At 50.5% G+C, this 22,329-nt stretch overlaps 7 protein-coding genes across 7 annotated transcripts; 4 read left to right on the top strand and 3 right to left on the bottom strand.

Moving 5' to 3' along the window:
- Window positions 1-477: 477 nt before the first annotated feature.
- Window positions 478-2,802, top strand: BDV14DRAFT_210480 (acetoacetyl-CoA synthase; the record flags this gene model as incomplete). Its single annotated transcript, XM_073775903.1, has 3 exons — window positions 478-591; window positions 639-2,468; window positions 2,530-2,802. 3 exons carry the CDS (start codon window positions 478-480, stop codon window positions 2,686-2,688), a joined length of 2,103 nt encoding a protein of 700 aa, XP_073632266.1. The 3' UTR covers window positions 2,689-2,802.
- Window positions 2,803-2,815: 13 nt separating this feature from the next.
- Window positions 2,816-4,441, bottom strand: BDV14DRAFT_102274 (Tim17/Tim22/Tim23/Pmp24 family protein). The gene is made up of 6 exons (XM_073765516.1): window positions 4,170-4,441; window positions 4,000-4,115; window positions 3,908-3,934; window positions 3,610-3,823; window positions 3,315-3,538; window positions 2,816-3,249 (listed from the first exon to the last, which is right to left on the bottom strand). The coding sequence occupies exons 1-6, from the start codon at window positions 4,182-4,184 to the stop codon at window positions 3,192-3,194; spliced, it is 654 nt and encodes a 217-aa protein (XP_073632267.1). The 5' UTR covers window positions 4,185-4,441; the 3' UTR covers window positions 2,816-3,191.
- Window positions 4,442-4,618: 177 nt separating this feature from the next.
- Window positions 4,619-9,470, bottom strand: BDV14DRAFT_187284 (valine--tRNA ligase; the record flags this gene model as incomplete). The annotated part of the gene is made up of 5 exons (XM_073770933.1): window positions 4,619-5,603; window positions 6,157-7,138; window positions 7,188-9,158; window positions 9,275-9,376; window positions 9,440-9,470. The coding sequence occupies 5 exons, from the start codon at window positions 9,468-9,470 to the stop codon at window positions 4,619-4,621; spliced, it is 4,071 nt and encodes a 1,356-aa protein (XP_073632268.1).
- Window positions 9,471-10,545: 1,075 nt separating this feature from the next.
- BDV14DRAFT_102292 (casein kinase II subunit alpha/alpha') lies at window positions 10,546-11,940 on the bottom strand. The gene is made up of 4 exons (XM_073765517.1): window positions 11,641-11,940; window positions 11,207-11,580; window positions 10,738-11,157; window positions 10,546-10,686 (listed from the first exon to the last, which is right to left on the bottom strand). The coding sequence occupies exons 1-4, from the start codon at window positions 11,753-11,755 to the stop codon at window positions 10,594-10,596; spliced, it is 1,002 nt and encodes a 333-aa protein (XP_073632269.1). The 5' UTR covers window positions 11,756-11,940; the 3' UTR covers window positions 10,546-10,593.
- Window positions 11,941-12,251: 311 nt separating this feature from the next.
- On the top strand, window positions 12,252-13,293 carry BDV14DRAFT_196133 (ribonuclease P subunit p30 family protein; the record flags this gene model as incomplete). The annotated part of the gene is made up of 2 exons (XM_073772372.1): window positions 12,252-12,327; window positions 12,434-13,293. The coding sequence occupies 2 exons, from the start codon at window positions 12,252-12,254 to the stop codon at window positions 13,291-13,293; spliced, it is 936 nt and encodes a 311-aa protein (XP_073632270.1).
- A 956-nt stretch (window positions 13,294-14,249) lies between these two features.
- On the top strand, window positions 14,250-15,709 carry BDV14DRAFT_210482 (carbon-nitrogen hydrolase; the record flags this gene model as incomplete). Its single annotated transcript, XM_073775904.1, has 4 exons — window positions 14,250-14,560; window positions 14,644-14,989; window positions 15,078-15,145; window positions 15,196-15,709. The coding sequence occupies 4 exons, from the start codon at window positions 14,250-14,252 to the stop codon at window positions 15,707-15,709; spliced, it is 1,239 nt and encodes a 412-aa protein (XP_073632271.1).
- A 2,383-nt stretch (window positions 15,710-18,092) lies between these two features.
- On the top strand, window positions 18,093-18,605 carry BDV14DRAFT_196135 (uncharacterized protein; the record flags this gene model as incomplete). The annotated part of the gene is made up of 4 exons (XM_073772373.1): window positions 18,093-18,194; window positions 18,315-18,374; window positions 18,457-18,483; window positions 18,567-18,605. The coding sequence occupies 4 exons, from the start codon at window positions 18,093-18,095 to the stop codon at window positions 18,603-18,605; spliced, it is 228 nt and encodes a 75-aa protein (XP_073632272.1).
- Between the last annotated feature and the right edge of the window lie 3,724 nt (window positions 18,606-22,329).

Here is a 22,329-nt window from a genome sequence, read left to right on the forward strand (position 1 = left end):
TGACGCTTGTTAATAGACTATGAATGAGTGTCAAACACCTGAACCAACCTCATCTGAGACCTCAAACACTAATTTGCCAGCTTGTCACAGCCTTCAGAGGTTTCCGTCAAAAACACCACCTTTCCTATGCACCAAGCACGGCCTGTTGGAAGTCTTACTAAAAAGTGAATGGCAATGGCCGATATAATCATTGAGGATAAAGGTCCAGTGAGATGACGCTTCGGCTTTCGGCACGGGCTATTGCGGAAGATAAAGCAAAGCCGAAAATATTGCCATACAGCATGTAGGTCACCGATTATGAATTGGTTGGGGATGAAGCGATCGGGAATTACTCCGTTGTCCTTCCCCGCACCTTGCATGCCGAGGCCCAGATATGTCCCACATTCCTGGGTAAGCATATCATCTCCCTTGAGCTATAGCTTATATGTTTCTCCTACCTTTTCTTTCATCTTAGAGCCTGAATTTAACGCCTTCAATATGGCGTCCGCCGCAGACATTCCCCGCAAGCTCTGGGAGCATCCTAACCCTAAAGCTACCCAGATGTGGGCATTCAGAGAAAGACTGGAGAAGGAGAAAGGCATTAGTCTCCCGGTAGGTTTGTCATAAACCTAGGGAAACAATTGCTGACCATGGTTTAGACATATCATGATCTCTATACCTGGTCTGTCAAAAATCGGGCTGAGTTCTGGGGCTTCAGCTGGAAATACTTCAACATCATTCACGAAGGCTCCTACACTACTGTCGTGGACGAGTCTGCTCGTATTGATAGTATCCCTAAGTGGTTTGAAGGCGTCCGACTCAATTTTGCCGAGAACATGCTATTTACAGCTGAGAGAACACAAGCTGGAGACCAATTCATCTCGACAAGAGGCAAAGAAGACAGCAAGATTGTAGCGACGCAAGTCCGAGAAGGAGCCTTGGAGCCGGCCGTCACAATCACTTGGTCTCAATTGAGACAGCGGACTGGTCACTTGATTCAAGCTCTAAAGGCCAACGGTGTGACGAAGGGGGACCGCATAGCCATTGTCGCCAGCAACAGCATTGATACGTTGGTGGTATTTCTGGCTGCCACTGCCCTTGGAGCGCTATTCTCGTCTGCCTCGACAGATACTGGGGTCAAAGGGATTCTAGATCGTCTACTCCAGATCAAGCCAAAATACGTCTTCTTCGACGACGCTGCCGTCTACAACGGCAAAAACATCGACCTCCGCTCAAAGATTACGGACGTCGTCAACGGTCTCAACGGGATCACAGAATTCAAGTCCATCGTCACCCTCCCTCGCTTCCCCGGCCGCCCCATCGACGTGAGCAATATCCCCAAAACCCAACCTCTAGCACAGCTCCTAGCCACCACACACTCCGATAAGCTCGAATTCGTGCGAGTTGCCTTCGGCGACCCCTTCCTAGTAGCATTCTCCTCCGGCACAACAGGCAAACCAAAGCCCATCGTCCACGGCGTAGGCGGGTACCTCCTCAGCTCAAACAAAGAATCACGATTACACCGCGACCACAGCTCGGACTCCGTCACGCTGCAGTACACGACGACAGGATGGATCATGTACATGTCCGCGATATCGAGCCTCCTCTACGGCGGCAGCACAATCCTCTACGACGGAAGCCCCTTCATCCCCGGCCCGAAAGTCCTCATCACCTTGCTCGGGAAATACAAAGTCACCCACTTCGGCACATCCCCGCGGTACATGCACGAGTTGCGCAAGAACGAGATTTCACCAAGACAGCTGCAGGATCTTTCAAATCTATCTATTGTCACAAGCACAGGGATGGTCCTCCCCGAGTCAATCGCAGAATGGTTCTACGATAGGGGCTTTCCACAACATACACAACTAGCCAATATATCAGGCGGCACAGACCTAGCAGCTTGCTTCGGTCTAGAGAACCCGCTTAGCCCTTTGTACCTCGGTGGCTGCCAATCCCTCCCACTAGGAATCCCCGTCGAAGTCTACGCGCAAGCCGAAGAAGGCGCCCTCGGCGTGCAAGGATCCCCCCTCCCAGACGGACTCGCAGGCGAACTCGTCGCAACAGCTGCATTCCCCACCATGCCCGTTCAATTCCTAGGTGATGACGGCCCGCAGAAGTACTTCGACTCGTACTTTGCGCGCTTCGATAACGTCTGGACGCACGGCGACTTTATTTCGATTCACCCCGTGACTAAACAGATTTTCTTTCTGGGACGGTCTGATGGGGTGCTTAACCCATCTGGGATAAGGTTTGGGTCAGCCGAGATATATAATGTTATTGAGACGCAATTCGCGAGCGAGATTGTGGATAGTCTTTGTGTTGGGCAGCGGAGACCGGGGGATTCTGATGAGGCGGTTATGCTCTTTTTGCTTATGAGGGCTGGTCATCAAGTTTCGCATAGTCTTGTGGGACGGGTTAAAGAGGCGATTCAGAAGGCGTTGAGTGCGCGGCATGTTCCGAAGTATATTTTTGGGACGCCGGAGATTCCGGTACGTAACCCTTTCTCTCCAAGTGAGAGGTGGAGATGCTAACAAGTAACGCATGTAACAGACAACAGTAAACCTCAAAAAAGTCGAACTCCCCGTGAAACAGATCGTCTCGGGGAAGAAGATCAAGGCGTCAGGGACGCTGTTGAACCCTGAGAGTCTGGAGTATTATTACCAGTTTGTGGATGTTGAGAAATTGGTGGTGCCTAAGAGTAAGCTTTGATTGGTCCTGGCGAGTGGTAGATTGAGGCAAATGGCCTATGCCTATGCCTAGTGCTAGATGTAGATGGCATGCATACACATACACATATAAATCCAGTACATATCCCATCAGTGTCTACTTAAAGCGAGAAGGTATCAAATAATAAATATACAAATTGAATTGTCTCATAATTCAACCCATCAAGGGCCCTAAATTCGCGTTTCAACGTACGTCCCGGTACCTAGCCGGTCAGCGTACCATTGAGAAAAGAACGCGATAACAATAATACAGGGTAATTTATAGTGCTTGCAATGAAGTAACGACCGAGAGTAGTACAGGACAAAGCCTAGAGAACATCATGTACGCCGATTCTCTATACGCCTGGCCCGTTCAAAGTATGTGTTGTGGAGGTGAAGTGGTGGAGGGTGCAGAGGGAACAAGGATGGCCCGGTTTGGTCTCTCGAAATTGGGCCAAAAGACTTGTTATGTGTAGGTGAGGAGGCATATCAGGAAGGTGGTGTCGTCTATTTGTTGTGTACGAGGAAGTTCCGGAACGAGTCCCAATGATCTGAGTCGGCGTATCTATAACAAAGTTAGCAAGTTTGCACACATACAACAGACAGTAAATCAGATATTGGGCAGCATACATGTAAACCATACTACTCCTCAAACTAGACATCAGCGTCTCCGGATGCCAGCGGAAGAGGTACATGACAAGCGCCCAGCTCATAGAAGCAAAGACCGCCCAAGCATTCCCCTCAATCGACTTTCTGGCCTCCGGTGTGATCAGATCCGAAAGCGGGTGCGCGCCAGGCTTAATAGCCAGTTTCGCGAAGCCTAGGACGACGCGAGCGAAGATGTAGATTACGATCTGTCACGAACCACGATTAGCACAGGCCTTCCCTTCTTCCGATTCCAGTTGGAAGAATATGGATGGCGCACCTGCTGCGTAATACTCGACTTATGTCTTCCAAAGACCGCATACCCACCCAGCAACCCCGCAAAGAAGCTATCGTACTGCCCCTCCTTCCCGACCCCAGCGGGGTTGACGTTGCGCAAGGCAATCATGGAGCTCTTGTATATAAGTGCGAACACGGCGAGATTCCGGGCGTGCTGGCGCGTTGCATTTAGGACGAGCTTCACTTTTTCTCGGATCCTACAGGTGTGACGTTGTGTTAGTTGAGCTGGTCGGAGCTACGGAGGGAGTAGGTATGTTCTTGTATGCGGGGAGGTTGCTTACGTTCCGGAGCGGAAGAGAAATATCATCCTATCGAAAGACCAGACATGTTAGCTCAATCCGTATGACACCGGATATATTGTAGTATAACGTACACCAGCGCATGCGGAAAGCGCACTTTGGCACCGTAGACTGCGCCATTGCGGATACCTTTTACCAGCGACAGCAGCGGCGCAAGGTCAGGGTTTGTGACTATGGCGTCGAGCCGGGACTGTAGAGCTTTTAGCACTCTGATATATTCTGCAGCATGAAATGGATGCTATACCACTAATGCCTCCATCGTGGGTGTCGGGCCTCAGGTGTGGTGTAAATATAGCTAGAATGGACCTCGGCAGAGTGTCGGATAGCTAGCTATGCAGGTTGAGTTTAGGAGCACCGGCGGATGACACCCGGGACGGCAGGGAGCATCGGGGGAGACAAGAGGTCGGAGCAGCGACCGCGAAGAAGAAAGCAGTTGTTTTAAGAACGAAAGATGAAGGTGAAGACAGGAAACGGTGCTGCGGGCGGCATGTTGCAGCAGTTTTCTAACCGCGAAGGACAAGTTGAGGCCGAGGCATGTGAGAAGTTGGGCCGAGTCGACCCCAGAATCAACGTCATGTCACGTGCATGCATTACACTGTATACACTACCTAAGTTGCTAACTATGTATGTATGTAGAAGAACACCAGAACGCCTAGAAACATTTTTAAGCACAAGTAGGTATCAGCCCCCAGCCTACTCGTGTCTCGCCCGCTTCGGGCCCTCGTCCTCCGAAACCTCATCATCCACGTCCATCATATCCGCGTCTCCCATCTCCTCATCAGACTCGACACCAGCCCGTCGCTTGAGACCCTTCATCTTCCTCGTCTGCAATCCGCCCAGATCCTGCTTAGCCAGATGCACCCGTCCGACCTTGTCACCAATCAAATCCATGCTAATGTTCTTCTTGTTCTTGATGTCCTCGTTCGGCCTCTTGCCCTGCTTCATAGCCTCCTTCATAGCATCGCGAGGAGCCTCCTGGGTGCGTCCGACCTTGAAGTCGAACTTGGGGCCGATCTCCTCGAGTTCCACGCGCGGAAGCTTATGCCCGCTCCGCTTGGTCACAATCTTGTACCACCGTAGATGAACAACAGGCGCCAATCCAGCCGTAGGCTCCTCCGCACCAACCATAAGCGCATACTGTAGACCCTCGACATCAATCTTATCGCTTGTCTCGCCCTTGAACAAATCGACCAGCATACTCTTCAAAATCGTATGCGTTGTAGAGGTCTCATCCTCCCAAGCGCTCCCCGAGAAAAGCATAAGCGGTCGAAGCCCAACACCAATATGCATAGTCAGATTATTCATCTCAGGAATCTCCTCGTCGGGGCTCGGCAGAAGTAGCAGCTCAATCATATCCAGGACCTTCGAGTCGAAAATCCGCGCGAGCGTCAGGCAATTCGGTCTCTTCTTGTTGCTGCTGCCGAAGGCGACGATACCGCAGTCGTTCTTGTTAGCCAGGAACTCGAGGCTCTCGACGGATTCGAACGGGTGGATGTTTTCATTCTTCTTGTGGAAGAGAACGGAGTGCGGTGTTGTGAGAGAGTGGATGGTCTTCAGGACGGTGTGGAGTGGTGCTGGGCATTTCGAGCCGTGGAGGAGAAGGGCGCGCTTAGGGCCTTCGATGAGTTGGGGCTCTTTGGCTTTGAGGATGCGCGCTGTGCGCGGGTTCTTGGGTTTTCTGGCAGAGTTTTCGTTAGTATAGGGTAATGCGGAGTTCGTTGAGTGGCAGCGGGGAGTAGAAGAAAAGTTTCAACATTTGCAGAATTGAAGAGAACTTACACTTCTCTCAGCATTGTGAAGGGCCAAAAATTGTGCGATGAGGTTGAAGTTGAAGAGGTTGAAGGCTGGTTCCAGTTATCTCAAAATCAAAATTAGAAAAAAGATGGGCGTCGCCGAACTCTTGGCATTTTTGCTTATCGATAAGCGATAGCCCCCGTTGCGAGGGGACCAAGACCGGGGCAAGCGGTCCGTCGACTTGGTCGAAAAGCAATGAGAAATCGAACTGCTCGACGGTGTTTATCTATAATCTATTTGCACTGGTCTATGACATACCTTCAGGTGTTTGTCGAATCATCTGGGGCCTACTTGTGACTCCTCTACAACGGCTTGTCTCCACAAATCTCTAATGTATGTAGATTGATGCGAGGATTGAATAGGGAAATCATGTCTTACATTCAATAAACTCCTAAAAGTCTAAGGTAGATATCTACTCCAACCGCAGCTTCTCAAACTCGCGAATCTGCTCCTCCAACCGGGCAACATCACTCTCAGCATCCCGGAGCTTCTTCTCTTCCATCTCGCGCACCTCAGGCTTAGCCTTCTCCTGCCACGAAGCGCTGCCCATCAAGGCCGTCGAGCGACGCACAATCTCCCGTGCCTTTTCCAAGTTGGCCTTGCCCTTCTCCTCCTGCTCAAGGGCAACCTCCTTCGACACGCGGAGGTAAACAGCGGCCTGGGAACCGACGGGGGAGACAACGCAGCCCGAGGGAGAGTTGGTGTTGTCGGGTCCGAGCACATTCAGCTGGCCGAGGAACTTGCCACCGAGGGACTTGACGATGTGGAGTTCGTCCGAGACGGTCTTGTAGCTGGTAGCGTCGTAGGTCTGGACGATAATGTCGCTGGGGGTCTTGACGTCGTACTGAGCCATGATCGAGCGGATGGCCTTGGACGTATTGAGGATAAGCTCGTAGGCGGTCTCGGCCTCGACGTCGTCGAACTCGGCCTTGTACTCGGGGAAACGGGCCCTCATGATTGAGATGGTTTTGTCGCCGGCGCGGCGAGGCAGACGCTGCCAGAGCTCCTCGGAGATGAAGGGCATGATGGGGTGGATCAGGGTCAGGGCGCCCTCAAGAGCTGTGTACAGGGTTTGCTTGGCAGATTCCTGCACCTCTTGAGGCAGCTCAGGGGCGAGAAGGGACTTGGAGTTTTCGATGAAGACGTCGCAGAGCTGGGCGTACCAGTACTGGTAGATGATGGAAGCAGCAGTAGAGAATTCACGGTCCTCCAGGGCCGTGTTGACCTCCTTGGCCGCAGTGTTGAACTTGTGCAGGATCCATCGCTCGGCAAGAGACTCCTTGCCAGTCTTGGAAGCCGTCGCTTGAGGCTTGAAGTCGTCACCGAGCTTGCCAAGAACGAACTTGGTGGCCTGGTAGATCTTGTTACAGAATCTACGGTAACCGTGGATGACCTGGATTTCGAAGGCAATGTCGCCACCTGATACGTTGTTTAGTATTAGTACAAGTAGAAAGGGTCAGTAACTTACCGCCAGTGGTGTAGTTGACAAGAGAGAAACGCAGAGCATCAGCACCACACTCTGGGATACCCTTGGGGAATGCCTTCTTTTGGTATTTGGTAGCTGTAGCAACTTCCTTGTCGGCAAGGTTTCCAACCAGGAGCTTGGCATGGAGGTCGTCTAACTTGATACCCTCCATGACATCGAGAGGGTCAATGACGTTTCCAAGAGACTTGGACATCTTGCGGCCCTCGGAATCACGGATCAGAGAGTGACAGTACACCTCCTTGAAAGGAACCTTGCCGGTCAACTTAATACCGAGCATGATCATTCTGGCAACCCAGAAGAAGAGAATATCCCAACCAGTCTCGAGAACAGATGTGGGGTACAGGTTCTCAAAGTCGTGAGTCTTCTCAGGCCATCCGAGAGTAGAGAAAGGCCACAATCCAGAAGAGAACCAAGTGTCCAGCACGTCTTCATCTCTCCTGAGGGTGAACTTCTTGCCAGGGAACTTGACCTCGGCCTTCTGGCGAGCCTCTTCTTCAGTGCGGCCAGAGACCCAGAGGTTTCCGTCGCTGTCATCGTTCTCTTGTCCTTCAATCTGGACAAAGTAGGCAGGCGCCTGGTGGCCCCACCAGAGCTGTCGAGACAGACACCAGTCGTTGATACCACGCAGCCAGCGGAAGTAGCTCTTCTCAGCGGACTCAGGTCGGATGATAATCTCGCCGTTCTCGACAGCCTTGATAGCAGGCTCAGCAAGACCCTCCATCTTCATCCACCATTGAGGCTTGAGGATAGGCTCAATGACATCGTTGGACTTGGAACAGCGGGGGATCTTCATGGGGTTGTGCTCCCACTTGACGTACAAGCCCTTCTCCTTCAACATCTCAATGACCTTGTAACGGGCATCGAAACGCTTCATGCCAGCGAACGGACCACCGTTCTTGTTGAAGGTACCGTCATCGTTCATGACGGAGATGAATTCGAGACCGTGGGCCTTTCCACGGTTGAAATCGTTAAAGTCGTGAGCAGGCGTGATCTTCACTGCACCAGTACCGAACTCGGGGTCAACCTCGGCGTCAGCAACAATGGGGAGCAGACGGTCGATGAAGGGGTGGCGCGCAGCCTTGCCAATCAGGTGCTTGTAGCGCTGGTCATCAGGGTGAACGGCGATACCGCTGTCACCGACCATGGTCTCGGGACGTGTAGTGGCAATCTCGATCCTCTCCTTGGTGCCATCAATCTCGTAGCAGAAGTGAGTCAGGACACCAAACTCGACCTTCTTCTCGTAGCCGGGGACGTCGAGAAGCGTACGTCCTTCAACTTCCTTGTTGTCGACTTCGAGGTTGGACAGAGAAGTGTTGAGAGCAACACACCAGTTGACCAGACGGTTGGCACGGTAGATAATGCCCTCCTCGTGAAGGCGAACGAAGGTCTCTGTAACAGCCTTGGAGAGGTTATCGTCCATGGTGAAGGCCTCGCGCGACCAATCGAACGAACCACCGACTCTCCGCAGAGCATGACCGATGTTGCCGTGGTACTCGTGCTTCCAAGCCCACACTCTGTCCAAGAACTCCTTACGGCCCAAGTCGTGGCGCGTCTTCTTTTCCTTCTTCCACAGCATCTTCTCGACGACGCTCTGTGTCGAGATACCAGCGTGATCCATACCGGGGAGCCACAGGGTGGTCTTACCCTTCATGCGCTGCCAACGGATCATAGTATCTTGAAGGGCATTCGTAAGGGCGTGACCCATATGTAGCGAACCGGTGACGTTGGGAGGAGGAATCGGGATAACGAAGTAGCCCTCGGGCTTGACCTTGCCGTCGGGACCGAATTCAGGCTTGAAAAGGTCATTCTTCTCCCAGAACTCGTATTTGCCTGACTCGATAGTCTTCGGGTCATATGCATCGGTAGTCTTTTCCTTCTCGACCTTTTCCTTCTTCTCGGCCTTGGGGGCAGCGGCGGCGGCGGGTTTGGCAGCCTTGGCCTTGGCTTGCTTCTCTTGGAACTTCTTCATCTTTTCGGCCTTCTTGCGCTCCCTTTCCACTATGAAACAGTATGGTGATTAGCAAATGGCGGTTGCGGCGTTGGGTCGTTGACAGCGACGGATGACTCACGCTCTTTCTCGGTCTTGACCTTGGGCGCACCAGCATCCTGGCCGGCAGTTTGCTGCTCGTTGGTAGGGGGGATATCCACCTTCGGGCCCGTAGGCTCACCAGCTGTCAAAAGCAAGAACATTAGCAAGTCCGTGGGACGACGGCGTTGTTGGGGAAGCAACATACTTGGGTTCATGGAAGCGGAATCTTGAGCCATCTTGTGAAATGGACGACGATAGATTGTAGGAGCGAAGAGTCTCCTGGGCGCCGCTCGCGCCAGTAAAAGTCGTTTAAGTATCTTGACCACCGATGACTCTTACGGCGATGAAATAGAGGAGGGGGAGGGGTCGAGGTTGTGGGAAATGCGGGCAAATTAAATTTCCAGACGCGCTGAACAGAGAGCGGAACGAATCACGGCGGCCAATGCGGGGCCCTGCAACCAGTCCCCAGTTGCTTTCAAGTATGTTAAAGAGTGATAATTGTACCTTATTGAGCTGACATTGAATAAGTGACTCGAATAATGTCACAATGCTGCGCAATGCTGATTTACGTGACTCATACCTCGCTGTCTTATCGAGGGATCGATTGCAGAGCGCAATAAAAATCTAGAAGGCCAAAGCTTACCACGTGACCTATACTCGACAAGTCATGCCATCTTCTGTAGCAACAAAGAGCGCATGTAGAAGAACAAAGCAGATAGTAAATATAATCATGAGTGCATTATATGACCGCCAAGCTAACCCTCACGCCGTTCAATGATCATAAAGTATGTATAAACGTCCCGGCAACTGCAAAAAGCCACAGAAAAAACAAAGAGTAAAAGGGTAGGAATAGCGAGCATCGAGAGTATGCAATGAGGGTAATGCAGAATCAAAATCGCAGGATGAAGTCCATCAACACCGGTCCAACTACTCATGAGGAGACACAGCAATGAAAGAAGAGGAGAAAGTCTGATTGCGCAAGTACATGGAAATCATGCCCCAGCCGGGACCATTCCGACATGCTCATTGCGACAGGAGTATAAGTTTGGAATGGGTTCAGTACCCAACATAGGAGGTAAGTATATGTCATTTGTTCGTTGTCGTCGTCGTCTCCACGCGTTTCCATCAGTCGTTGAACTCCGGCACATTCTCAATCAAAACCAGCATAACTCAAGGTTGAACGCCAAATCTCCTTGCTCCGGGACATCGGGGGTAAATCGTCTCTCCTTCGACATGGGCGGTGCTCAAAAGATTGTACCATGAGGGCTTGTGCGGTTCTCTTAGAATGACGGTAACCATTAGTCTAGACAGCGAGGCAATCCTGGATCAAAATAACATTGTTCGCGATCCAAAGGCACCTCACGAGGATGCGTTGTTTCGGCCAGCTGCCTCTTCCGCCCGGATCTGGGCGAAATAGGGATGGGCCATGGCCTCTTGAGCAGTAAGACGTTCCTAGAAGAGGTCAGCAAAAATCTTCAAGAAGCAGATGTGGCTAATGCTTACCGCATGGTCATATCGGAGTAGCTTGTCCAAGAAGTCTATCGCTTCGTCGCTGATGAAGCGCTGGTTTTCGGCGTTGACAAATGATTGCCAAGGCTTGCGGGGGAAGCGGGACAGGATTTCATCGTACTGAGGATCAAGCTCAATCTCGTACTTGTCCAAGTACTCAAACAGCTCCTCTGTTCCCAGGACCTTGGCGATCTTCACAAGCTGGTCGGAATTGCTGTTGCCATGGAAGAAAGGCTCCTTGCGGAAGATCATCGAAGCGAACATCGCGCCCAACGACCACATATCCAGGGAGTAGTCGTATTCTTGGAAGTCGACAAGCAGCTCAGGGCCCTTGAAGTACCGCGAGGCGACTCTTACGTTGTATTCAGTGCCTTTGTGGTAGAATTCAGCGAGACCCCAGTCGATAAGACGAAGCTAGAGATGATTAGCAAAGAATACCACAGGCTAGAACGGCCGAACGAACCTTTCGCTTCTCATGGTCGATCATGACGTTGTGAGGCTTCACATCTCGGTGCATGATACCCTTGCTGTGACAGAAATCCAGCGCCTTCAATAGCTCGTATACGTAGAAGCGAACGTCATAGTCGGAGAAGCGCGGGTAAAGTGTCCGGAAGTCGGTGTTGTTGACATATTCAAAGACCAAACTCGGGGTCTTGCTTTGGTTGTCGCGAACAACATCGAGCAAGGCTACCACATTTGGCCCACCCGCTAGGTTTTGGAGGATCTTGATCTCACGCTTAATCTTCTTCTTCTTGACCGGCTTAAGGACCTTGATGACACATTTTTGGTAGTTGACGACGTTGATGCCTTCGAACACCTCGGAGTACTTTCCGCGGCCTATGAAGAATGGTGAGTTAGTATGCCTCGTATCTCACGCCATGTCCTGAGGAAACCAACCGATTTTGCGGACCACTTCGTAGTTTTCGAGGACACCCCACGAGATGTTTACGCCGTCATAGTCCCAGTAGGACCGAGGCATATGCTTGTTAACATCAGCGTAGACGCGCGCCATGGTGATGGCGGCCAAAAAGCGACTTTGATATCAAGCCCACAATTGAGGATTGAGACTGGGTGAAAAGCGGCGGGGTTGGTGGGACGGTGCGTTAGGATGATCGGAGATGGCGCGAGAAAACAAAGACAAGCGAAAAATAAGACGACAACAACTGCGAGAGAAGGTGCAAGCCCGACGATCTGGAAAGGTGCAGCTGTGCTATCGCCCGAGACGACCACTGGAGAGAAAGACGAGCTCTTTCAACCTGGTATTCTGCTGATAATCCAGATTGGCCCAGAGATGTCGCTCCGCCTTGCAAGTCACGGGACCTGTGGCTGGCTGTCACTGAGCCTAATGAGGCTAGACCGTTTGACCTGCGGAACAACTGTTGATGCGGGCGGTTATGGCTTTCCTTTCTGGGACACTTCCAGCGAATCTACTTCTTCCTCTTTGCTGGAAGACCAGAAGAACGCCAACTGTGGCTGCCAGGAGCTCTTTAAAGCTCGGACGACTCGTCATGTTCTACGATCTGAACGTGCCATACAGCCCGGGTGACCCCGAGATCTCCGCAACGCTAAGCTTCCTCGCCGAACGTAGGTCACTTTTTCTTTTTCCTTTGCCCGCGCCAAAAGACCACACGACCCGGCGGGCATTTTCCGCGTTCTATAAGGCCACATGAAATGCTAACCTGACAACAAGTGGGTTACACCACTGTCGCCCTCTCGCAGACCATAACTGGAAAACTCCCTCCAAACCCTACTCCTCCGTCTCTCCCCACCGATGTACCCAAAGGTCTTTCGATTCTCACGCGCCTCAATATACCCCTTTCCGATCCTGCCCAAAACCAACGCCTCACCAGTATAGCTCAGGCCTACGACTTGGTTGCTCTACGACCTACAAATGAGAAGGCGCTATTGAACGCATGCACCAGCGCGGAATGCGACATAATTTCCCTGGACCTCTCGGTCAGGCATCCATATCACTTCAAGTTTAAAATGACTTCTGCCGCTATATCACGTGGTATTCGATTTGAAATATGCTACGGACCAGGAGTCACAGGAAGCGGATTGGAAGCGCGCCGAAATCTGATCGGTAACGCAATGTCCCTGATTCGCGCAACCCGTGGGCGGGGTATCATCATCTCAAGTGAAGCTAGGAAGGCGTTGGGTGTTCGGGCGCCAGCCGACGTGATCAATCTAGCATGCGTATGGGGTCTATCACAGGAGCTTGGGAAAGAGGCGATCTGCGCGGAATCGAGAAAGGTCACTGCTTTGGCCAAGCTGAAGCGAACCAGCTGGCGCGGTATTATTGACGTTGTCGATGGTGGACAGGTGCCCGCGTCCAAACCGAAGACTGTTGTTGTCGATGCACATAGTGCTGAGTCTAAGAAGAAAACGGAGAGCAACGGTGATAACCTGAAGAGAAAGGCGTCACTTGGTGTCGAAGCGGACGCTGACGGAGCGGACAAGCCACTTTCTAAGCGCGAACAGAAACGCCGGGCTAAAAAGGCACGTCTGGAGGCAGCTCTAGGAGGTGCTGATGAATCGTCAGCAACGTGATAGTCGCGCTTGAATCATCTAGTTCTATCCATAACCTCCCAGAACAGGCTTGGTTATGCCCCTCAAACCCGTCCGTTGGGAAGTGACTTGCAAGCTTTCCATTCCTTGCCCGTGCAATGTCACGAAGCGAACTCGATACCGGAAGGTGCGTTGCGTTTATGACGGTGACCGAGGATCGAGCTCCCCCTCGAGATGATTAGCCGAGTCGCCTCGCCTTTCCCAACGGGATAAAGCTCCGATATTCGGCAGTGGCCCGTCATAAGAGGATTGAGAGTAAGGTATGAGCGTACGAAGAGCAAACGGCTTCGAGATTCTAGACCCGATTTCCTCCACACACACGCACACTGCCTGCGAAACAGTAGGGATATCTCGATAGAGGTCTACGTTCGTCTTAGCTATTAAGCGTCAATCAGGCCACCAAGTAAACGAGCTGGACTCGCGTGCAATGCCAATACAAATGTTCCTCCCCTTCGATAACCAATTTGCGAAAACTTGTCCACTGTCTATACAAGGTAAATCCCCTGTCATCGGGGACTCTATGTATCGCGATTTTTGTCTCCAATTACAGTATATGGCGTTTTCACTTTTACTGAGATGTGGAATCATCTCCAATCTCCATCTCTCAATCTCCAAATTCACATCTCCGATTCTCTGCAACGGATCTCTTCTCCATACTACATGTTGCCCTAAGTTGGAGATCTCCAACTACCGCCCTCTCCAATTTCAACCGAAGGAAATATAACCAAACATAATTGTAACCATATCAAGGCTTGCAATCAATTGATTCAAGTATCTTATCATTTCTATACTCCATCTTTCGGCTTCTTATCTCTATGCTGTATGTAGGTTAGATCATGGCGGATTAGAATCAATATAAAAACTGCCCTACATCACCCAGTGTTGTTTGAGTCTCACCCCTCTCTATGACTCCGCTGTATAAACAGGTCTCAATAACCATGCGCTTCATACCCTTTGCTATGCTCCTAACCACGGCCGCCATCACGGCTCATGCCGCTGCTACACCCATTGCCTCTAGCTCGCTTATGAAGCGAGACGATGCCACTGGCTTCGAATGGGATCCAGAGTCGTTCAAAGTCGCTGCAGTCCGCAAGCCACCGGTAGGATTCGTCTACCATGCCCTCTCCAACCAGTCCACATGGTACAATTACAACCTCAACGCCACAATCGCCAAGTCAGTTGAGATGATCCATCAAGCCGCAAGCGAGGGCACCAAGTTCATCACCTTCCCAGAGCTCTACTTCCCTGGGTACGTATGCCTCTCTTCCAATTCCTATACATACGCCCTTTACAAACAGCTTGTTGACTCGACGCCCTTTGACTACATGATAGATACCCAGCCTTCCGCACCCCCAACGGTCCCAAAGACTTCAAGCAGTACGTCTCGCAAACCATGGAGCCCGACGGCCCCGAATGGAACACACTCATGCAAGCCTTTGCCGAGACCAAGATGTACGGTGTTGTCGGATGGGCTCAGAGGGCCAACGACTCTCTTTTCATGACGCAGAGCCTTGTTGGGCCTCTTGCTGATGGGTCCGGGTCGGCGGGGACGATCTGGAAGCATGAGAAGTTTCGGCCTTCAGGGACAGAACGCTCGCTTTATTCGGATGGGCTTCTTGATACTATTCGTGCGCAGAAGTTGCCGTTTGGGACTGTTTCGATGTTGCAGTGTTGGGAGGTATATTTATACATCCTCTTACTTGCGTGCCCTCCCCTGCTGTTTGGGTGATTGGATTCAGATCAGGGCTGACGATTGCTTTACTTAGCATGTATATCCCGAGTCGCACTTTATTTCTGCTTCGCAGCCCGCTAACCTCCACGTCGCGTCTTTTCCGTACGTATATCGTCCTTGGCCCTGAGCCCCCTGCAGCCTCAACTAGGAAGAAAAAATAACCTGACCCCCTCATCCACCTCCAAATTCGGCAACGACGTCCCAGAATCAGATGGCGCCGGAACCCCCTACAAATTCTGGCGCTCCGCAGCAATAGGCTACCAAGCAGGCGCGTCTGCATTCCCATTCATGCTTCTCCCCACAGCCGGCGCCGCAACGATCTTCGCCCGCGGCGGCTCCCCCCTCAACGAATCAACATCCAATTCCAAGGAATCAACCGATTCAACGCCCTACATCACAGCCGTCATCAACACGACCGAGTCATTCCGTGATACCAGCTACAGCGTCAACGACTGGTATAGCTATGGTGCGCTTAAGCATATTATTGAGGGGTTGCCGGATGGGATGCCCAGGAGGAGTGGGCCGTTCTTTGGGAGGATATTATTTACGATTAGGGAGTTTACGAAGGGATATATTTGGCCGCCTACGCTTGGTTGTATGGCGTCAGAGAAGTGGCCTTGTATTAAGATTTGGCCGGAGAGGGTTGAGGGGGATTTTATGGCTTAGGTTGAGGGTGGATGGGTTTGCTAGTGGTGATGGGTCTATAGGGAGAGGGTAGATAGTGTATTGTATCTAGGTATATATCTCAGGCAGCTGCTGAGGCTTGAGGTAGCTAGGTGACACTTTGATACAGATTAGGAAAATATGTCTTTGTCCCGTCCTCGGAGACAAAGGTAGCAGTAGGTATATGCATGGAGTGAAACCCGACATGCCTTATACCTCTGGTCTCTGTTGGGCAGTCATGCATATTGCTGCTAAGTACCTAGTAGGTATAGTACCTAGTAAGTATAGTACCCTCCGAGTATGTAGTCGAAATCTCAAGACCAAGGCCATGATGCCTGGGAAGTCCTGCAAAGATAGGTACTCTCTCTCAACAGTGCCATGACTCGTGCATGAATCTGTGAGCATCTCAAAAAACATGATTGGGCCACGATCACTTTAAAAGCGCCGATGGACAATTCAGCAAGGCGAAATCAGAATGACTGTGCACACGGAAGATGAAAAATGATAAATGTCCTGTTCGCCTAATAATGCGCTCGGTATGGTGCATTCGTTCTCTGCCGCATTAAATGTGGACTACATCGATAATAGCACCAGCCTAATCCTTAGCCGAATCCAGGCCTGTATGCTCACACCTAGGGAGCTCTAAAAAGAAACCCAAGGAGCTAACCGGGCCGTCGTACATCCAGCCGCCAAAAGCAATAAGCTTTTCTCCGCAGGAGGGAAGCACCGCTATAGGCTGAAAATTATTCATTTCCTAATGCCAGAACACGCCGAAATGATGCGAAATGAATGGGCCATGACCTGCATGATCGTGCTACGCTGGTAGCCTGCTGACCTGCAACCGACCAATCTCGTTCTTTGACCAGCATAGATAGAGATGATCTTGACCCTGGACTTTTCCACTGCAGCCCCTGACGCCACTACAGTGTCTCCGGGCCCTGATGACTTGTACGAGCACCGCAGATCTTCCCGGCTTTTAGATCATTAAGTACGAAAGACCCCGAGTTACACTGCAGGATGCGTTTGCGGGACTAGCCCGCTGCGAACTGTAAGCGATCTAATTCCAACAAGGGTACTCCCGCTTATGGTAATCAAAGTGAGTAGTTGCTAGGAGAAAGAGGATCAGTAAACCACTATAGACAGAAGGCGATGATCTTCTGTTTCCGCCTGTGCCCTCTTTCCTGCTTTGTGTGTTCTTAGGCTCCTCAATTGGAATTGTAATCTCATCATGGCTCGCGTATACATCAATCGTGTTTTTACCAACTATATATCACTAGACTACTCTCGCCAGTGGGAACCTGATACTTGAATAAATGCTTAGCCATATTTCCTTTTAAGCAATCGGTCTGTCTAGTAATACATCTAATCTAGTGAGGTTGTCTCCAGAGCGGCGATTATAAACAAGGCGGATTGTGCATACAGGGAGGCCTGAGTGCTTGTCATGAGTTGAATCCAATAGCGTTTCTTTCGAATGTAATGACGATTTCTGGCGAATGGTCTGTCCTTGTTTGTTGATTAGAATGGGTTTGTTCTTCACGCCTCCATGGATCGTACGAAGGGGGCAGTTAGGGCAGGCTTTCATTAGGGCTTGGGATCCAGGATCCCCGCTCTACATGACCATACGAAGTTTCGTTTCTTGAGTAATCCTGATTTATAAACATGATTTGCTTGTTCAAGCTCATTTGAATCTCCTGATTAATGAGTGCCTGTTTCTTCTAAATATTCAATGAGACACATGTTGTCTGTTCAATGAAATTGCGGAGCTAAATGGCCTGGAATCTGCAGCCTCATTTACAACTCGCAACATGTACGTACGTAAATATTTTGTCCCTGGCTGTGCGCAAATTGCCTCCTGCAGTCAACTACTCATCCGGAATTCTCGGTACTGATGCTATAGGGTCATGAACATTATATACTGGCCTGGACACGCCTCCCCATTCAAGCCTGTGCTCTTGACAAGGGCAAAGCATGATCCTGTCCTCTGACAAGAGAATACCAGCAAATCGATGAGCTGATCTGCGTTCTTAGATCAGACGTTGATGGTCCCCGCAACTTGGCAGCCTGCACTCCGCTTTCTTGTACATGTTTCATTCGCACATGTTGTTTGCTCCGGAGGGTCCTGGGCTTTGTATCCTTGGGCGCGATGCAGTACGTACCATTCTCTTCTATTCCTGACTGCAATGATATTCATGAAGTCTGTGCCAATAAGTAAAAGGCAGAGTGTGTGAGTTTTCTCAAGGGGATAAATATGGCCGTCTATCCTCGTGAAATTTGGTCTTCCTTCCTTCAATCCATTCCATCTCATCATCATCCCACATCCCAATCTATCCCCACTTGAAGAAAAAAAAACACCACCATCCAAAACTTTAGCATCAACCTTGAAAAAATGAAGCTCCTCTCTCTCCTCCCCATTGCCCTATTCTTCGCCGCCGCTCAAGCCGCGCCCCCAAAGCCAGAGCCTGCTGTTGAATGTACCGGTATCGGAAGCGTAAGCAGCTCAATCTTTCTTCCTCTTTCCATCCTTTCTCCATTATCGTTTCGTCGATATCCGCTTGAAACGGTATCTTTCAATAAAATTCAAGCTTAGATGCTAACTCGACGATACTAGATCTCCGTCGCCGCTGATGCGGATGGTGACTTCCAGCCTGTTTGCAAGTGTCCTAAGGACGTAGGTTCATCCTTTACTTCCTCAAAAGGCGCACTCCTCGAGACCGGAAGCTGACAGTAATCGAATGCATTAATGAATATAGACTGTAAAAACCCTGCTTTACACTCTGGTACGTTCTACTCCTCCACTATATCTATACGACAACAAGCAAGTAACTGTCTGGCTGACGACTGGCTGTTAACGATACCACAGGCCGGTGACGAAGGTGCTTATTTCTGTGCCCCTAAGTAATCCCACCAGGCCTAGATTTCTTCAGCGGCAACCAAAATGCTGTACGGCAATCCAGTTGAAGGACTAGGTAGCTAGGGAGATTGACGAAAGGGTATAGTGAGGGAGCTTTAACGTGCATTTCTTGGGAAGCAGTGACGACCTGGTAATTAGCTCTAGCTTAGGGCATTGGGTTTCTCTAGTCCATTCCTTTGAATAGTCAATATGAAGTGCACGTTTTTGGTTTCCATGCTCTATTTGCAGCTTGTATAGATACTGTATCGAGGCCCAGAAGGCTGGGTTTGGTATGTTACCTAGCAGTGTACCGGACACTACTTACAAGCATCCAATAACCTTGCCCTAATCTAACCTACTCACTCGCGCTCAGTTCGCCCAGAGCATAGGTGGTAGGGTAGATACCAATGTTATGCTTGAGACTCGGCAGCTTAGACTGGCTCGGTCTTCCGGCCCCTGAAGCCAACAATGACAGGTATTCGACCAGGGACAGTGACTACGGTTCCATTTCAACTATTGTCACTTTCTGCTTGGCCAAGCCCTGAGCTGACGTGATGCCTGTGTGGCCTGGGCGAGTAGCATGATACAGCTATCAATGGTTGCAGAATTGAAGACAAATCAGGAAGGAACAACGCACACAATAGAGGGGGCTAGAAAAGGGGGCGTCGAGAAAAGGTTGCGAAAACAGCATTCACTCAACAATCTCCATTAACGACGAACATCCACTATGCCACTTTATCTCTGGAGACCGGCACTCCTTGGGGCCATTTTCCATAGAGGTGCACAGGCGCAGAATATATCAGAAAAGAAACGCATTTGTGATTGGGGCAGACCAAGAAGTGCTCTGCCAAATCTCTGTCGCGTTCTGACCACTTTCTAATCAGTTGCAGTCAACACAGTTCGCGATACAGTTTATGTGGATGGAGGCGATATTCGTTGGACGTAAGTACAGAATGAACGATTCAATCTTCAACAACGGACTAGTGCTGACTGTATGCATGCCCTTTGAGTGAAAAGAGGCCTATCAGCCTTAACTAAATAACAATTGTTAGTTGATAGGCTCGGATTGGTCAGCTACCTAAATCTCTCTTATCCTTTTGACGCGTCAGCATCCAGCCTCAACACAACGATGTCTGACTCCATTCCACTTCTCTGAACTGTACCCAAGCCTGAGATACTCGCACGTCAAGATGGAGTGATGTTCGCTAATGATAATGGATTCTATCTCTATGGGTGCGTACATTCTTTGAGCTGAGGATCAGGCATTCAGTTCTAACATTTGAGATGGTATAGCGGCCAATATCTAGATTACCGGTACACAGGGGATGAAGACACAGTGCTCGCCTACGAAAGATACAAGGATCAGGGATTGGGATCCAGGTTTCTCAGTATTAACCTCGGTAACATCAAAGGCTATGTCACCAGAGGAGCCGGGGTCTCGTCCGCAAGCGGGTACCTTGGTTTCTACATCAGTGGAGTGCATGCAGAAGACTGGAGCTTAATAAATCCTTCGCAGCCAAAAATGTCCCTCTCGAACCACATGATCAAGGTTGGTATGTCGAACCTGCAGAGACCTATATGGGCAAACCTTACACTACCCAACTCTGCCCTGCCCCGTGTGGATGCAGAGGCCGGTTGGATCCGGCAACTGATTATAGGGCTGTGGTACTTCTTGGAGGAATTATTAATTCTCGGTCACATACACTCAATACACTAAGTGGGGACCAGCAACTTGACGCCGAGAATCAGCATATCAACATGGGGTTCATGAGGACTGTTTTTGTTTATGCTATTGACGAGACAAATGGTGAGTACTTCTCGTCGGTATTCACTCCAAATCCAGGTATATAGATGTTCATAATGCCCAGGTACCTGCAGAACACTACCGGTGATTTCCCTCCGCAGCTACACAGGTTCTCTTCTGTCTACGCAAGCGCTTCTGACAACTCATCTCACAAAATCTATGTCTATGGGGTGGACGATAGCCCTGATGATATGGGCTCGCAAACTGACAGTCTCTATGTCCTCTCACTCCCTTCATTCGAATGGATCCTGTTGTACCAAGGAACGGATCGCCTTGAAGGCCGCAGTGTAGTATGGTAACTACAGTAGCATCAAAGTTTTTCAGCACTCGAGCCCCCAAATATCACAGTAGGTATCCATTTCCTTCTGCTTAGAATCTTGCATCCTGAGCGTCAGGACCTTGAATGCCGTTCTAAAGACCCAGGTGGAGACATAGACGTAGAGCCCGAGGCAGCGCCCATTACAATGTCCTCAAGCTCAACACCCGGTCTCCGCAATGGAACATGGTGCGTTGCGCGTCGGCCTAAGCCAGAAAACCCATGAGTGTCAGGACCTACTGATGAACGATGCTGGATGAGAGTGTGGTACAGAGTACATGCCTAGTATCTCGTGGACAGGCTCGCCTTCAGCCTCGTGCGCCGCTTGCGAGTTCCCGATCTCAAGTATCAGGCCAGGTGAAGCGTTCTTGTGGGCACTTTCGCTCTCGGATTGCAGGCTCTGGGCATTTGCCTAGCGGTGCCGTATGAACCACGTCCAGCCAACGAGCCCGGTTACTAAAAGAGGCCAAGAAGGCCGCCGATGAGACCGCTTGCCCAAGTGGGAAAGCCGGGGGGGGGCTGTCTTCGGGGTCTGGTGCGGATGCTATTGTGGAATTGTCAACATAAGGATACCACTTTGTGATGGTTCTGGTGTATGAGCCTCGGAAATAATCACGGTCACCATCCTTGCCGTCAGAATCGTATGGAAATCGTATAGGCAGCTGGAGAACTGCTCCGCCGGCGGAACTGTAAGATGTAGTGCGTCAGTACTGTGTACTTTGGGATGTGAGCGCCAACTCCACTACTCTGAGCAGATGTGACATACTTCCCGCCGATTCTGTTTGACACTCGAGTAGGCACTTCTTATTCGCTCCATATGGCTGGATCATATGTGTCTTGGAACAGTCCACTATTGAGGTTAAAAACCCGAACTATATCGCCAACACATTCCCTGTTGTCGTTAATGCCCCCAATTACCAGCATCTTATCAGGATATGGCCGGATACATCTATGACTACTCTGGGCGTCACTTTTTCCATAACATGACCTGACTAGGTACTCTTGAATATAGCTGGACTTATATCTCATCCCTTATTTGCATAATTCAGCTCAAATATCGGTATGGAACTTGATGCTGGGCCTCTCGGGATACTAAGGTACCTATTCTCACAAGGCGTTATCATGTCCACTACGACCAGAACCAGAACCAGAAACGGAGACCGATTACCAGGAAGAGCGAGGCAATACAATGCCATACTGTTCTGCACCGTAAATCAAAGCCGACGATCTCAGATTAAACCGGGCTTATGGTTGGACTCTGGTTTTGGGGGTGACATGGTAAGACGAGGATAGGGGAGAGTACCACGTTGAGCCCTAATTCCCGAGACCCTTCCGCTTCACCATCTCAATCCGATGATGTTCACGAGTCAGGGGCAGAAGTCCTTGGAACAAGCTACTTATAATAACAATGCATTATTCATGCTTCCTCGGATTTCGCCGAAAAGACCTTGAAAACACACGCTAGCAGGACATCTCGGCTGGGATGACCTGGATCTCGCTCATAGTGGATCTCCGGCCAGCACTATCCAAAAGGCGTCCACTTTGCCACACCCAGTCTCCCATGATTTATAGGGCGTTCTTTCCACGAGTTTGTTGACTCGAGTCAAGCTCCT

This window comes from Aspergillus stella-maris (assembly GCF_047715825.1).
Source record: "Aspergillus stella-maris strain CBS 113639 unplaced genomic scaffold BDV14scaffold_5, whole genome shotgun sequence".
NCBI lineage: Eukaryota > Fungi > Ascomycota > Eurotiomycetes > Eurotiales > Aspergillaceae > Aspergillus > Aspergillus stella-maris.

What these genes read in the sequence shown, in the direction of transcription:
- BDV14DRAFT_102274 (XM_073765516.1), bottom strand. An exon ending in CGCTTTCCGCATGCGCTGGT is followed by an intron (nt 3,935 to 3,999) that starts GTACGTTATACT and finishes GTCTTTCGATAG; the next exon opens with GATGATATTTCTCTTCCGCT. An exon ending in AGTCGAGTATTACGCAGCAG is followed by an intron (nt 3,539 to 3,609) that starts GTGCGCCATCCA and finishes GGTTCGTGACAG; the next exon opens with ATCGTAATCTACATCTTCGC.
- BDV14DRAFT_102292 (XM_073765517.1), bottom strand. Translation starts at nt 11,755, where the DNA reads ATGGCGCGCGTCTACGCTGATGTTAACAAGCATATGCCTCGGTCCTAC. An exon ending in CGAAGTGGTCCGCAAAATCG is followed by an intron (nt 11,581 to 11,640) that starts GTTGGTTTCCTC and finishes CATTCTTCATAG; the next exon opens with GCCGCGGAAAGTACTCCGAG. An exon ending in TCGACCATGAGAAGCGAAAG is followed by an intron (nt 11,158 to 11,206) that starts GTTCGTTCGGCC and finishes AATCATCTCTAG; the next exon opens with CTTCGTCTTATCGACTGGGG.